Source organism: Poecilia reticulata, linkage group LG8, assembly GCF_000633615.1.
Source record: "Poecilia reticulata strain Guanapo linkage group LG8, Guppy_female_1.0+MT, whole genome shotgun sequence".
Classification (NCBI taxonomy): Eukaryota; Metazoa; Chordata; class Actinopteri; order Cyprinodontiformes; family Poeciliidae; genus Poecilia; species Poecilia reticulata.
This window is the reverse complement of record NC_024338.1, coordinates 692,749-708,550: the sequence shown is the minus strand read 5'-3', so window position 1 is coordinate 708,550 and position 15,802 is coordinate 692,749. Positions and strand designations below refer to the sequence as shown.

The following is a 15,802-nucleotide window of genomic DNA, read 5'->3' as shown; positions in this document are numbered from 1 at the left end:
ACACACACACACACACACACACACACACACTTTTGTCATAGTACCCCCAAGAATTTAAAACTACTTTCACCCCTGGTCAAAGACAACACAAGTAAACACAAAAACCATTTTTAAATGAATGTGTTCATTTTAAAAAGGGAGGAAAAAATATCCAAGCCTCCTTTACCCTATGTGAAAAAGTGATTGCCCCTCCGTTGTCAAGACAACTGCAGAGAGTCAAAACCGGTTTGGACCAGGACTGCACCATCTGAGGTAAAGGCCAAACCAAGACCAGACCTTCTGACACCAACACCACAAAATGCAAAAATTAGTGGAAAAAGTTCATTTCTAAACCAAAATTCCTTCTTGTTGTTAAATTGTCACAAAGTAATATTTAAGCTTTTAAATGCTGCCATACATTGTCTAAAGCTTAAATTGCACAATCATGTATGATAAATAAAAAAAACTGTAAGAGTAAGCTACTGAAGTTGTCATAAAAAAAATATCTATATATGATCTGAATAAAGGCAACAAAAAACAAACAAACAACAACAAAAAAACACTTTAAAAACTTACTGTTCCTAAATGCATATCCTGGAAATAAATTAGGCATTTTAATATTATTATTAGTCCATACAGACATGCAAATTACCTCATAAAAGAGAAATTCCTAAAACCTTCAATATCTGAGGGATTTCCAAAAATCATGTTGTGAACAAGTGACAGAAAAAAATCACATGGACCAGAGATGGACATGGATTATGACCATAAAACTTTAACAGCAAGAGTGGATTTATGTTTTTGACTTGGAAAAAAAAAAAACAAGCTTCATTTTTCCTCGTCATCAGCTGCTGGCTCAGTGAATTTTGTTTCTATGGCAGTAACATTGGTAAACTTGGAAAGAGCAAAGTTTGTGCCTTAAAAGGTTACATGTGTGGCTAAATCAGTATTGCTGTGAGTTTTTTCAGGTATGCAGGTTTAGCATATATGTCCATGTTTGTTTTTTCCTTTGAAACTTTACTGATTTTGTAGGTGGATATGCTGAATTGCCCTGGTTCCAGGAATGCTCAGGCTTTAGGAGTTAAATAAGTATTTGAACACCGATTAGTTGTTACATTTGCCCAAAGGTTGATGTTAGTAAATTAGACACTGCTACTCACTTTTCCTTATGTCCACTATAAATGCCTAGTAAAACTAGATGTCATTCCACTCACTTTGCACGTTCACATTGTTAATCCTGACGGTGGAAAAGATGTAAAAGTTCTGTGGTCAGGTTTTTGATTTGGAATAAACAGGAATTGACAATTGGAGATTTTCCTGTCTTACATTGGAATTGCTGAAAACTTTGCATTAAGTTCCTTTACAACCAATTTACTCACATTTAGATCTTAGTTTCATATTTTATGGATCTATATCATGAGCCAGCTGTAACCACGGCAACAGAAGTCATCTCGTTACCTGTATCTGAGGGCACCAGACTGGGTTTGTCAGTTGCTGTTTTTAGACTCTCTCTGTAGTTTAGAGTGGCAGCAGCTACAAAGAGGAGAAAAAGATTAAAGAGAGGGGATGTTATACTGTGGTTCTATTACCATGTAGATTAGCCATGGCAACAGTAGCATTTGTTTGAGAAGGGAGTGGGGGGAATAAATAAACTTACAGTGACCTTCTTCAGGCTCAGAGTTGCTGGTAGTAGTGATGTCACTCAGTCCAGACTCGTCTGATGCCTCTGCCTCTGAGGACGTCTCACACATTATCACCTCACTGGCATCGAAATATTCTGCTGTAGATTCTGCCACTGAGGGAGCACGACGAATGTGACGAGCCATAGATGGTGTCCTCTGGAGGAAAGGTCACCAGTTTGATTTTCAACTATAATTTTGATTCAATGAAAACTGATGGACTAATGATTATTGTGATTCTTATGAACAAAATGAAATCATGACGCGACATTAAGAGGATATAACTTTTTCTTCTGTGGTTAAAACACGTGCTGTGGTGGGAGGGAACTAGAAGGATTTGATTTCTGCAATCAGGTTCTTGTGAAATGCAATTCATACAAAGACAAAAAAAATCCAACTTCCCTGTTATTTTTCCCTCAAGTAAATAAATAAATAAAATAAAATAACACACAAACAAAAACAATGGGCGCATTGTTACACAGATCCTTTATTTAGGCATATGTGATTCATGTGAATCAAATATGCCTAATCTAAGCTTTGCACTTACTGGAAGCCATAAAAATGCTCCAACCCATTCTTAATCTTAACCCTAGATCACCATTTATATTATATTTACTACACACGTGTTTGTGCCCCCCAGCATGACCAATACTTAGCCTAACAACCTGTTCATAATTTGAGACTTGTATTCTGCCATCTACAGGATTATCATTGCACTGCAGGCGGTAGAGCAGTTTCTCTTTTCAAAATGTCTGCTCCCATGAGATTGGTCACAAATTTTATTTCCTGGAAAGTCTTTGCCAATTTTAGAGTAGTTATGGTAATAATAATATATACATTGTTATTCGCTTTTTTGAATTAATGTTTTATATTTTGAGACAATGCACAGTTATTTAGGAATGCATTCGTTATATTACAGTTAAATCATTAAAATATATGCTTCATATTTGGTACTGCAGGTATTTAAGGTGCTTCATCACAGAACAGTAATATAACATTTTCATAAAGTAATCCATTTCATGCCAGTTACAATTCAGCCACAATTTGTTGACTTGGTGGAACATTCTACTGATCAACAGTTTTCTGTTATGTTTTTAGTAGAATATTGTGGTTGATTGTTTTGGATGTTGAGTTTGAATGATAATATTGACAGTAGAATTGGCCATTTGAAAAACTAATTATACTAATAGAGTAACGGTAAATAGTATGAAGAGAAAACGCTGGCTTTTTTTGAGAGATAGTTCTTAGGAATACTGCTGCCCATCTACGTCTTGGCTGCACCCGCCAAGCACTTTGGCACCGTTTGCTCTGAACCACCCACCAGACACCAGCTGCTGGTGCTCCTCAAATGGAGAAAAGTTATTTGACGATGCATATTCCATGGATCACACCAGTTAAATGAAGTTTGTCAATTAATCTCCTGACTAACGATGAAAATTCAGGCATCCAGATGTCCCAATCTGAACCTGAAAAGTGGACCTGCCTGGGTAAAGGGGATGTTTTGTCATCCCCTGAAAACCAAAAATTCTGTCTCTCTGAAAATTCATAATAATAAAAATATAAAAAAATATCAGGCTGCAGAAATGCATGTTTATCTGTATGAACTCAATTCTTGTTTGGGCCTGCTTTGGTTATCAAATACAATGCAGCATGCATGTGGTACCCCATTTTTCCTGCTGGCAATTATACCAGAGGGGTTTAGCTCAGAGTGTTGGCCAATCAAACACAGCAACAGCATCTAAATCACCACTTATGGCACCTTTGGCATTGTGGGCAGGTGCCAAGGTCCAAGTCAAATTTTCAAGAACTAGTGGCTCAAAATATTTCACTGTGTGAAATTAATATATACAGCATATCATTTTCATTTTCTGAAATGACAAATTACATTTTTAACAATATTCAAATTGTGAAAAAAAAAATCACATTTCCTAGAAATCTTTCATCATTCCCATCAGTTTTGTTGTCAGACTGGCATAAGGAGCACAAAGAGTCTCGCTAACAAAATTCACTGAAAGAGGTTTCATGCGTTTGAGAAATAGTTTTTAGGAATACTGCCGTGTTTCGTCTCTCTACATGCATCTCTGCTCCCCCCGCCAAGCAGAGGCGCTTGGCGGGGGGAGCTCCATTCAATTTTCACATGCATGTAAATTTAGCTGTGTGTATGCAGCAATATCTTCTCAGAAAGAAGTATACCTCTTACTTTCACAGGTAAGATTTTGGAGATGAAAAGAGTAGAAGCAAATCCAAAATTGAAGATTAACCAAATACAGTACAAACCTGATTTGTACAGACAGTGCAGAAGGAATCTTCAGTGGAACCAGAGGACAGGGAAACCGAATGGACTTTGGTCAGATGAGACCGCATGTCAAGCTGCACATGCATATAGACACAAAGTCATGGAGGCATAGCATCCACACAGGCAGAGAAATGTCAAGGAAACACAGGAGAAACGATAACTAAATAGACATCAAAAGAGTCAGCAGTGGGTGTTAATATGGAAGTTAGTTATACCAAAAAAAAAAAAAAAGTCCTGGAAGAGAAGAGCACACCCTGCTAAATCACAGATTTTACAAAACAGGACTGGAGAGGGAGACGATGTAGAATGAAAACTGTACAAAAACTAATCAGTTATACTTCTTTGTATTCAACTTGGGTACATTGCATGTACCCGATTTTGATTTTAAAACCCAATAAAAAGATAGATTTTTTTTGTGCCATGACATGTCAAATCAGAACTAAAATTATACGCTTTTCCCCGACTGCATATACAGATAAGGTAAATGATAAAAGTCCATAGTCACAGCAACAAAGAATGGAAGGTTCCAACATGCAGCAGCATGTACATGAAAAATGAGGGCAGTCCATTTCAATGCGTCAGTCATTTCTGTCAATTTTTCTCTTCCCTTTCCTTGAACAAAGGAAGAGGCGTGTTTCTGCCTAGAAACAGCACAAACCTGTTGAACAGTTTCACACAGAACCTCCCAGAGACGAGGAGGGCTCGGCTTCCTTTGTGTCTTTAGGGTCGATACTGTGTGGCTATCGCAAGCAGTACAACTGAAACTATATATATTTAAAGATGGACAAAAGTTGTACTGCTTACAATAATATCGACCCCAAAGACACAAAGGATACTTATAGACAAGTCCTCCTTGTCTATAAATGTATTTTCTTCTTCTTGTTTCCATGTATGAGTTTTACAGCAGGCATCTGCTCTGCGTTTGTTTGGCCCCGTTACCTCAGACAATGTGCTGCACAATGTCGCCAGCTGCTGAGAAGTGTTCTGCCTCAGGTCAGGGTTAGTCCACGCCTGTCTCAGTCTGTCCCTTTCCAAGGTCAAAACCTCATGAATGGACTTCAGAGAACCATAGACTACAACAAAACATTCACAAGATTTTAATCACACTAGCCTTTTTCAGTTAAGTATTAATATGAAAACAATATGCATATATGTGTTGATCTATTTGAATAAATTATATTCTCCAGTCAAACTTCTGTAGAATGTGTAATAAATGTAAATGTTACAGTGAACATTAAAAAAATGATACATCAAGTGACAAGTTAGGTAAAAACTCTTACCCCTCTGAGAAAGCATACAAATGTCTTGATGGAGCTTCTTTGCCTCAGGTGAGGTCACCTGAGGGTTCGACAGCTGTGAGTAAACATAGTCAGGTATGGACTGGACTGATGCAGCCATGTTGGAACTGTTTGTACTCAGATGGCTTGATGTGAACTAGGAAAAACAAAGAGGCAGAATAAGATTGTATTCTATGTATATAAACATCACCATTTATTCCAAATGTTTCAGTTTTAGTTAGTTTTGAAGATATTTGTGAATTTCCACAGGCAAAGCATATTTTGCAGAGCTTCAATTCTCTTCATCCAATTTGTATTTTAGAAGATTTTTTTTTGTACTTTAACTAGATTCCAGCACAATTGCATTAAAAAGAAATACTAACCAATTAGACCATTACAAAGCAACAACACTGATTTAAAAAGCCTACAAAGCATCTCTGATGTGTAGAGTTTTTGGCTCTTCTTTTTGAAGAGAGGTAAGACAGTTGGTCTTGATAACATAACCATTTGATTATTTTGTTCAACAAGCTATTAAGTGAGAAGATGCCTTAGGAGTGGAGGAAAAGGTTCTGGTGCCGATTCTGAACAACAAGTGAAACATGCAGAACTCTGGCAACTACAGAGCAATAAAGCTGATGAGTCTCCATGAACTACAATGTTTACAGATAACATTGTGATCAACTGAAAGTGCAAAAGTAGACAAGTACTGGAAAAGACAGGAATGAAGATTACATCATGTACATCAGCTCATGTTAGTTTAGGGCCTCTTGTCACCAACTCCAAATGTGTTGCTGCTGACCACGCCCCCAACTCAACCTTCACTTTATACACATGAAAATGGCTGCAGACAGATGTGCATTTTTACAATCATACATTCTAGACCTCGAGACAAACGCGGAAGCAGAAGTAGTGGAGCCTCCTGCACAACCATCAAGCAGGTGGCTTCTGGATGGCAAGTCAACAACAAAACACTTGTCTTTCCAGCAGCCATTGTGCAGCACATAAAGAAGTAAAACCAACTGACTAAAACTGCCCGAGCTCCTCTTGGGTTGCTCAGTGCGGAGCTGGGCTCGGCTGCTATAGCTAAAAGAACAGCACCACCCAAATAGCTTAATAATTGCGAGGTTTTAGAAATGGCTCATTTTTCAGAGCCTTTTCTAAAAATGGCTCTGAAAGTTGATGACTTTCTAAAAAACATTAACTTCTTCCCAGAAAATAGTTGGGCATTTGTTTTATTTTCCTTAAGAACATGAACCGTTTTAGAAGCAGTAGAAACCTAAATAGAAGTAAAAAAGAAAAGAAAAGAAAAAAACCTGCCAATACGAAATCTTGCACAATACGTCTCTAGAAAAAAAGTATGGAGGGGGGGAAGGGACAAAGAATGAATTTATTAAAATGGGAGAAAAAATAAAATTAATATATTGGTTCTGGAAAGGTCTCCTGTAGCATGATTCCTCCTTGCAGATAGCATGCATGTCTAAAGTCTTACCGTTCCACCCATGGCTTCAACACGGGATAAAGTTCTTGAGTGACCCACCTTCCCTGACTTCTTCTTGGGTTTCTCTAGAAAGAGATTCTTGAAACAAACAAAAACTACAAATCATTTATTTTACTCAAAAATATTGAATCTACAGACATTTTTTATTACTTAAAAGTAGATTTAGGGAAATTCACCCAAGTCAATTTGAAGATGGATTCAGTTTTAACTTCACATTGCACAAAACCATACAGACTTGTGTAGTGTGAAATAAACAGATTTTATTGTCCATTTTAAATTGTAGTACCCAAGTGTTGAAGTAAAAGACAAGCAATCTTGAAAAATATTTTTGCGTCATCTGTTTAATTTGGCCAAAAGCTTTACCAATTAAGGAAATGATTTTAAACAGATGTATAACTCATATATCATACTTCCAAGAAGCTTTTCTATTCAGTTTGAGTATCAATTGCAACTAATATGGTTTCTGTACAATTAAAAGGCTGTGCATCAGTCTTATCTCAGTCTCTGCTCTAAAATACAATATTGTATGTATGTAGACATTGGGATGCACTCAGATACATAATCCTGGGGTTGTTAAGAGGAAGATGAGAGATACCAGCCCCAGCAAGGCAGAAATCTGGGCCTCCATTACAGCTACACACAACCCCAGGCTGCTGGCCTCCATGCCACAGTGCTGTGATGCAGTAATTTATGCAAGAGGAGGCCCACTGAGTGTTGGGTGAATAGAAATGTACAGAACCTTTCAGAAACCTGATGTTTGTGTTTCCATCTAATGTGGTATTTTCATTTTCTGAGACACCAAATGTTACGTTATCTTCACCTATACACCAAAATGAGCAAAAAATAAGTTTGAAATATTTTATTCTGTGTCATGAATCTCTATAAAATGACTAATTTTCAGAGATGACTGGCAAGAAATATTGTAAATATTGCAATATTCAAATTTGTCGAGATGCATTGGTTTGGTACATAGCCTTTGTCCAGTAAAAAAAAAAAAAACACCACCACTACAAGAAATTTAACAAGTTGGGATCAGGGTACTTACCTGCATACTGATGCGCATCTCCAGGTCAGTATTGGTGATGGGGACGCTTCCTTCCAGCCAGTGTAGTCGCTGTATGAGTTGAACCAGTTCTGCCAGCTCTGCTTGACTCCGAGCCAGGTCTGGTTACAGCGAGTGAAGAATGAAAGGTAAAAGATTATAGTAACCAGCACAGAATAAAGGTAAATTCATCTTAATGAAGGTGTAAAGATAGTAAAAAGCAGAGCTTTTTACCATTGGAAGTTGCATCAATGCTGTGGGTCTGCTGCAGCCAAGCAGACACTTTGTTGGTCACCCCTGGATACGGGGCAGGAGGAGCAGAAATTCGGATCTCAGGACCTTCCCCTGATGTTGAGCTGGGGTAGTGATGAGGCTAGACAACACACACATTAAACACCAAGAAGAAAATCTTTGTCATGTTTTTAAATATTTAAGACCGTATTAGAAATTTTAAACTCAAAATAGAGAGAATAAAAAATTTATTGAAAAACAACAAACACTGGAAGTTAATTGCTGTGACCACTAAACTAAAAACATTGCAAACAAAAACTTTTTTCCAATGTACATTCATTTCCAGACCAAAAAATTATAATAAAAATCCATCAAGAAAAGCTGAATACAAAATGTAATAGGTTTATAAAAATAACTCTACAATTAGACACAAGAATCTTTTAAGAAATTATTCACCACCCAAAGCCAGATGGGTTTTATTCAGCAAAACTGAATAAAACCTAAATGGATTATAAATATAGGGTTGAGTCCTGGTTTAATTTAAAATACCCAAGCAATTTTAGCAACTGATTTAAATATGTGACGTAAGGTAAATTATTTTTGGGACAATCACCTTTTGCAATAATTTATACTCACAGTTGATAGGCTTTGTTGGGTCATGGTGCCCACAACTGGCAGGGTACTCTGGTTCAAGGAGAGAGCATGAAGAACTCCACGATGGACACTCATTGCTTCATTTTTTCTAAAAAGACGATGGGCACCCAGCTTCGTCAGCCAGATGTAGAAGATATCACTGCTCTTTGTCTAACATGGAAAAGGAGAGAAATATAGAGAACCTGAGGCAAGTGACTAATGCCAGATTTTTTTGAAACATTTTAAAAGGGGCATGTTGTTAGTAGTTTAGATATCTCAGTTACAAATGTTTCGGTACCTTAAGATGATAAAGGTTGTCTCCAGCATCAAGGTCTATTCGTTTGGACTTCTTATTCACAGACATAACAGCCATGCTGATGTCAAGAGAACCATGGAGCTTTCCTTTTTGAATCTTAAACAAAACAACAAATTTGCTCATCTTTTCCACTAGACTACGGTATATTGAAAATCAAACAATAATGCATTTCATGGATGTGATTCAGTGTGGTGCAAGGAGCTTTGACTCACATCTTGTTGAGTTTTTGAGTATTTGAGAACTCCCCGCTCCAGCAGGAAGTACCTCTGAAAGACAGAAAAGAATCAACAGAAAATGGCTGAACAATATTGAGATTAGCAATTTCAGTGTTCTAAGAAAAAAATGTGCAGCTCAGCCTCTTGCATGTTTTTTTTGTGTGTCAGTGCAACATGATTTTCTTTAAGTTTTGTGAATCTAGTCAGACAAAGTATTTTACCATAAAATACTAAATGTGCATGTGCAAATTTTTACCCAATTTAAACCAACCTGTATTAGAGTCATAAAATTACCAATAACATTTTTAGAAAGCACTTTTTCACACCTTGGTTCTGGAGCAGCACTAAAGTTACAAACTAAGATCCAAGAAGCTGCAGGACATTTTTATTTTTTCTCACAGAAGAAATAAAGCATCTGTTTGACTTAATCCTCTAACTTCTCTGCTACGTCATAAAGGATGCAAATGCATGAAATGTCAGAAAAATTGGGTCAAACTTGACTTTAGGTTAGTCAGATTTAGCATTTTTGGCAACTGAACACAAATGTGCTAAATGGCAGAAACTGAACAAAGTATTACTTTATGACTGTGCATAAATATGCAACCAGGTCATTGAACTTTTACCCCCATAAAACAAAATATACTTGTGATAGACACTTTAGATATCTACTGTAAGCTGAGAAAGCCTGTTTTTTTTTACTATTTTCCCTAAATTACAGTAAGATCTTAGCTAACATTAGCTGGAGATGGGCATCAGCCCCCCGACCCCACAAAGGGACAAGGGTGTAAAGAAAATGGATGGAATGGACAATAAGATCCCTTTTGAGTGCATTTGGCCCATCTTTCTTAATTGCAATATATTCTTAGATGACACTAAACGGAGCTATATACACACATTGCAACCAATCAAGCGATTACCTTGTGCCAGCCTTTCAATGGGTACTTCCGTCTCTTCATCAGGTAACCCTCACAGATCCCAGGGATACTGAGGTCCAGAGAGGAACCAGGAACAGAGCAAGCTTCTTCCATTACCTCCCAGTTACGAGACTAACAAAAAACATTTAGAGAGTGAAGAAATGATGTACATCACAAAAGTGGAACATTGGCATTGATTTTGGGTCAATATTTTATATTATGTACTTTGAGGCTTTTTGCTACCAGTACCATCAATAGTACAAGTTGATTGTGTGTCACTTCTGACTTTGGAAACTTTATAGCTCTGGAGACTTTTAAATCATATCTTACAGAGCTTCTGTTGTGAACAGCTCACGTGACTAAATCTCAGCAGATGCAAAGTAAACATGCAAGTCTGGTTATACTCCATCTATTTGCAGTCATGGGGAATAAAGCAAACTATAACAGTAAGCATGGTGCAAATAAATCCCTGCCCATGCTTATGGAGGCCATTACCCAGCTGTTTGGTAATGGCTTGGGAAAAGTCCAATCTTTTCCCAAGTTACATTGACTACGCTCCAGATTAAACATGGACTGCAACCAGTATTCCCAGAGGTGTACATAATGGGGAATAATAGGAAAATTACCCTAACCTCCCACTGTGCAAAGCTCAGTAAAACTGCAAAAAAGCTAAACGATACACGTTGGGAGACTACAGCTTTGGCTGCACACTTAGAAAACACCAACAACTTGTTTGCAAGATTTGCCAGAAGAATAACGATGTTCTCTAAAACAGAACATGTACTCTGAATAAATGGCAAAGGCCTCTTCATAAAGCTTTCTGAAATAAATGTCACTTGGACAGATGACAGTGGACTAGACGTGTATTAGTCATAGAGTGAGATTTTGTTTTGTAAAAAAAATAATAAAAAATAGAAGATACATTTCTGGGTCCCAGGTCTTTCATCGAATATGTTCAAATCAAAGGAAACATTTATTTTTCTTACCTGTTTTGAATGTTTAGATGAACCTGTGCTGTTATTCCGTGAATGGGATGGTTTGAATGTGCTGACAGGGGATTTATCAAAGCTGATGACAGACTGGGAACTGCCCACCTGATGGTCCATCGGTTTCATTTGATGAAGATAAATAAGTAGAGAAACAATTTTTGGACCTCGTCTTGTTTTATGGAGAGTTCTGAAAAACTGAAAACCAAAAATAAGATAAATAAATCTACAGAAAATAAAAACATTTATTTAAACTAAAATCTCTATAAATCTGCTCTGAAATATGAGGTTAGAATACCACAAATTAAAGGCACACAAAATCATTGGAACTGCAGAAAAAGGTTTCAAATTAATTTAAAGTACTTGAAATCTAACTTTAAAAATCAACTTTGTGCCAATTTTATGATAAAACCTGATGATACTTAGATTATGATATAGCAAATTCTTTAAATGTCAACTTTATTACTGTTGGAAATGAACTTTAATATAAGGTGCCTTTCTTTGGAAATGCGGGTTTGGTAAAAACAGCTATTTCTAGTGACATTCAATGTATAATGTTTTTAGATTTTATAAACATGATCCTTGGATATTACTTGATTTACTTTGAAACTGCTCAAAAAGAACCCCTCTCCCTTCACTTTTTGTAACTGTAGTTTGAAAGTACCAATATTTTTCCTGTTCTTGTAAAAGTAATTGCAAAATGCTGTTTTACAGAACAGCATTTTATTTTCCCTGTTCCTAGGTCAATACTCTCAGTCTCACCTGAACTTAGGTGTTTCACAACACAATAAAAGTTTCACCGTTTTTGGAATCAACAGGAGTTAATTTAATGGATCTACTCACCAAGTTAAGTGATTAGTGAGCCACTTTGGTTCACCAATTAAGAAACAAGGATATTTAAGATAGTCCCCACTGCCCCAGTAGCCCTGAGGGAAAAAAAGAATTTGTTAAAGACACAGAACAAGAGGTCTTCTTTACCTTGATGTCTATAAAATAATCTTCATAGTTGTATCAACAGACATGCAGACAGTTTAGCCATCAAAAGTTTCAATTACAAATGAAACTCACCTGTGCTGATCTAAATAACTAACAAGCTCCTCCACTCTAGCTGAGAGTCAACGCCTCTCATAGAAACTGTCCAAGTTTTCCTGAGAACAAAAACAACAAACAATAAAATCATCAGAATTCAGCAAGACCTTTAAAGAATCAGGAACTTAGCAGAGAGAAAACCTACAATTTTCTTGTTTGTTAGACAAAACACTAACTCACCTGAGTGAAAACTTGTTTGTCAGAGTCCTTCCTAGCAGCTAGCAAGTATCTGGGTGGAGCTAATGGAAAAAAACCTACCAAAAATCCAGCTCCCCAGACTGGCTCATCCACTCTGCCGGCACAAGAATGACGAGCTGTGGAACAGATTTTAATCAGATGACACAACAGGCTCAAAGTTTAATAATCAAGCAAAACACAAACTAAAACGTTTTCAACATTTCTTAGTTGAAAATATGTCTAAACAATGAAAATAGGATACACAGGTTAAATTTGTAAAAAAAAAAAAAAAAAACAACTGCAGCCTTATGACCCAAAATCATGACTGTTTAACTTAGAGAATTGTTTTTCAAGGCATATAATGTGAAGTCCAGAAATAGAGACAATAGCATGTTTGAACTGACCTAAAAATAAATAATTACCAAAGAAAAACAATGTTTTCAGCTAAACTTGAAGTCACTTTAAACTGAATATTGTTGACTATTGTGCTCAATAAAGCATCTTTGTTTTGACTGGAAAGATTATGACAAACTCCTGCTCAGAGAAAACAATTAAATTCAATTCAGTTTATTTCTGTAGCACCATTTCACAACAAATGTTGTGACATGCACCTTATATTAAAGATCATTTCGATTCAATCATATGATTCCATTAAATCATATTGACGGCTGCACAGTGGCGCAGTTGGTAGAGCTGTTGCCTTGCAGCAAGAAGGTTCTGGGTTTGATTCCCGGTCTTTCTGCATGGAGTCTCCATGTTCTCCCTGTGCATGGTGGGTTTTCTCCAGGTACTCCGGTTTCCTCCCACAGTCCAAAAACATGACTGTCAGGTTAACTGGTCTGTCTAAATTGTCTCTAGGTGTGAGTGTGTGTGTGTGTGTGTGTGTGTGTGTGTGTGCATGGTTGTGTGTCCTGTGTGTCTCTGTGTTGCCCTGCGACAGACTGGTGACCTGTCCAGGGTGACCCCGCCTCTCGCCCGGAACGTTGGCTGGAGAGGCACCAGCACCTCCTGACCCCACTGAGGGACAAGGGTGTAAGAAAATGGATGGATGGATGAAATCATATTGTGGAACCACAATGGGGGACAGACTGATGTTCACTGTGGAGGGGTGGAATATTTCCTGCACATTGATATCAATCCTGCAATATGAAAGGATTAAATTATGTTGGAATACAATAATAACTGAAGTTGTCATTGAGGTTTGGTTTCATACAAATTAAATTTTTTGATTGTTGCAGACTTATCACACTTTTACACGACTCTTAGACAAAAAGCTTTTGCTTTAAACCCGATCTTATTATAGTTGCAATAATGTCATTAAAAATAAAAACAAAAAACTATTTAATCTTCAGTCTTCATCTTCAGACATTATATAATAATAGTAATAATGCATTTTATTAGTCAGCACCTTTCAAAACACCCAAGGATACTTTACAACATTAAAAACACAAATTAAACAGTAAAGAAAGTGTCTACAAAGACACAAAACCACAAAATAGCTAAAAAATTTAACGGAGAAGTCAAACTTGAACAGATGAGTTTTGAGTTGTCATTTGAAGGTCAGAAGAGAGCAGGGGTCAAAGTAGTTTTAAATTCTTGGGGTACTATGACAAAAGTGTGTGTGTAGGTGTGGCCAAAAGTTTGGACACACCTACACATTCAATGAGTTTCCTTTATTTTCATGACTATTGACATTGTAGATTCACACTGAAGGCATCAAAACTATGAATTACCATATTTTTTGCACTATAAGGCGCACCTTCAATGAATGGCCTATTTTAAAACTTTTTTCATATATAAGGCGCACCGCATTATAATGGTCCTCGAGTACTTTATATAGTAGTCTGCCCCAGTCATTGTTTCACTCACGGTGTTGGTGTTGCGATATTGTGCCCAACTGCTTTCTGGGTAAATGTATTATCAAACTTTATTAACAAACCAGCGTTCTGACAATTATCCCAGCATGCACCGCGCACTTCTTCTTCTATGGGGGAAAATGAARTCGGCAGCTGCTTACCGTAGTTGCTAGACCTGTTGTGGCTCAATATTGGTCCATATATAAGGCGCACCGGATTATAAGGCGCACTGTCGGCTTTTGAAGAAATTGAAGGTTTTTAGGTGCGCCTTATAGTGCGGAAAATACAGTAACACATGTGGAAATATGTACTAAACAAAAAAGTGTAAAACAACTAAAAATACGCCTTATTTTCTAGTTTCTTCAAAGTAGCCACCTTTTGCTGTGATTACTGTTTTGCACACACTCTGTATTCCCTTGATGAGTTTCAAGAGGTTGTCACTTGAAATAGTTTTCACATCACAGGTTGTGCCCTGTCAGGTTAATAAGTGGGATTTCTTGCCTTATAAATGGGGTTGGGATCATCAGCTGTGTTGTGCAGAAGTCAGGTGGACACACAGCTGATAGTCCTACTGAATAGAGTGTTAGAATTTGTATTATGGCAAATACAAATTCTAACACTCTTTACTGTGTTCTTTGTTCTTTACTGACAAAAGCAGCTCAGTAAAGAAAAACGAGTGGCCATCATTACTTTAAGAAATGAAGGTCAGTCAGTCTTTGAAAGTGTCCCCAAGTGCAGTCACAAGTGTGTTTAGTTGGACCATCATTTATTTTTCAACAGGACAATGTCCCCAAACATGCCTCCAGGCTGTGTAAGGGCTATTTGACCAAGAAGGAGAGTGATGGGGTGCTGCGCCAGATGACCTGGCCTCCACAGTCACCGGACCTGAACCCAATCGAGATGGTTTGGGGTGAGCTGGACCGCAGAGTGAAGGCAAAAGGGCTAAGCATCTCTGGGAACTCCATTGGAAGACCATTTCAGGTGATGACCTCTTGAAGCTCATCAAGAGAATGCCAAGAGTGAGCGAAGCAGTAATCAAAGCAAAAGGTGGTTACTTTGAAAAACCTAGAATATAAAACATGTTTTCAGTTGTTTCACACATTTTTGTTAAGTATATAATTCCACATGTGTTAATTCATAGTTTTGATGCCTTCAGTGTGAATCTACAATTTTCATAGTCATGAAAATGAAGAAAACTCTTTGAATGAAAAGGTGTGTCCAAACTTTTGGTCTGTACTGTATGTGGTGAAGATTAAGAGTTAGACACAATCCTTGTCTAATATAGCTGATTACTGGCTTACTGTAAATACAACCCATAGAAGGAACATATTAGAATCAGACTATTTTAGACATGGCATGTATAGCATCTTTTATATATACTGCAATTATGTATATGATTCTTATTTTTATTTTTTTTACTTCATGTTGGTCAGCAAAAATTTCACATGCAAAGCAATCAGCACAAGATGGAGTCAAGCAACTTTCAGCCATTACATTTTTGGCTTTAAAAAATGTAAATCAGATATCTATCATTATTATTTAGTCATTTCATTTAATCGGACATTAAGACCAGGCGAGACCAGGGGTGAAAGTAGTTTTAAATTCTTGGGGGTA

General features: G+C 37.1%; 1 protein-coding gene across 4 annotated transcripts in view; it reads right to left on the bottom strand.

Moving 5' to 3' along the window:
* Positions 1–12,425, bottom strand: part of LOC103468128 (oxysterol-binding protein-related protein 6-like) — a 19,918-nt gene extending 7,493 nt beyond the window's left edge. Inside the window, exons 1-16 of one of the 4 annotated variants that reach the window (XM_017306193.1) lie at positions 12,336–12,425; positions 12,135–12,214; positions 11,910–11,992; positions 11,067–11,264; positions 10,084–10,212; positions 9,164–9,217; positions 8,934–9,047; positions 8,639–8,806; positions 8,006–8,144; positions 7,775–7,893; positions 6,721–6,807; positions 5,235–5,388; positions 4,894–5,027; positions 3,936–4,028; positions 1,637–1,817; positions 1,438–1,512 (exon numbers count right to left, since the gene is read on the bottom strand). In XM_017306193.1, the coding sequence (XP_017161682.1) occupies positions 1,438–1,512; positions 1,637–1,817; positions 3,936–4,028; positions 4,894–5,027; positions 5,235–5,388; positions 6,721–6,807; positions 7,775–7,893; positions 8,006–8,144; positions 8,639–8,806; positions 8,934–9,047; positions 9,164–9,217; positions 10,084–10,212; positions 11,067–11,195 (1,576 nt within the window). In that variant the 5' untranslated portion in view covers positions 11,196–11,264; positions 11,910–11,992; positions 12,135–12,214; positions 12,336–12,425. The other 3 variants (XM_017306195.1, XM_017306194.1, XM_008414980.1) reach the window with 3 other exon arrangements.
* Between the last annotated feature and the right edge of the window lie 3,377 nt (positions 12,426–15,802).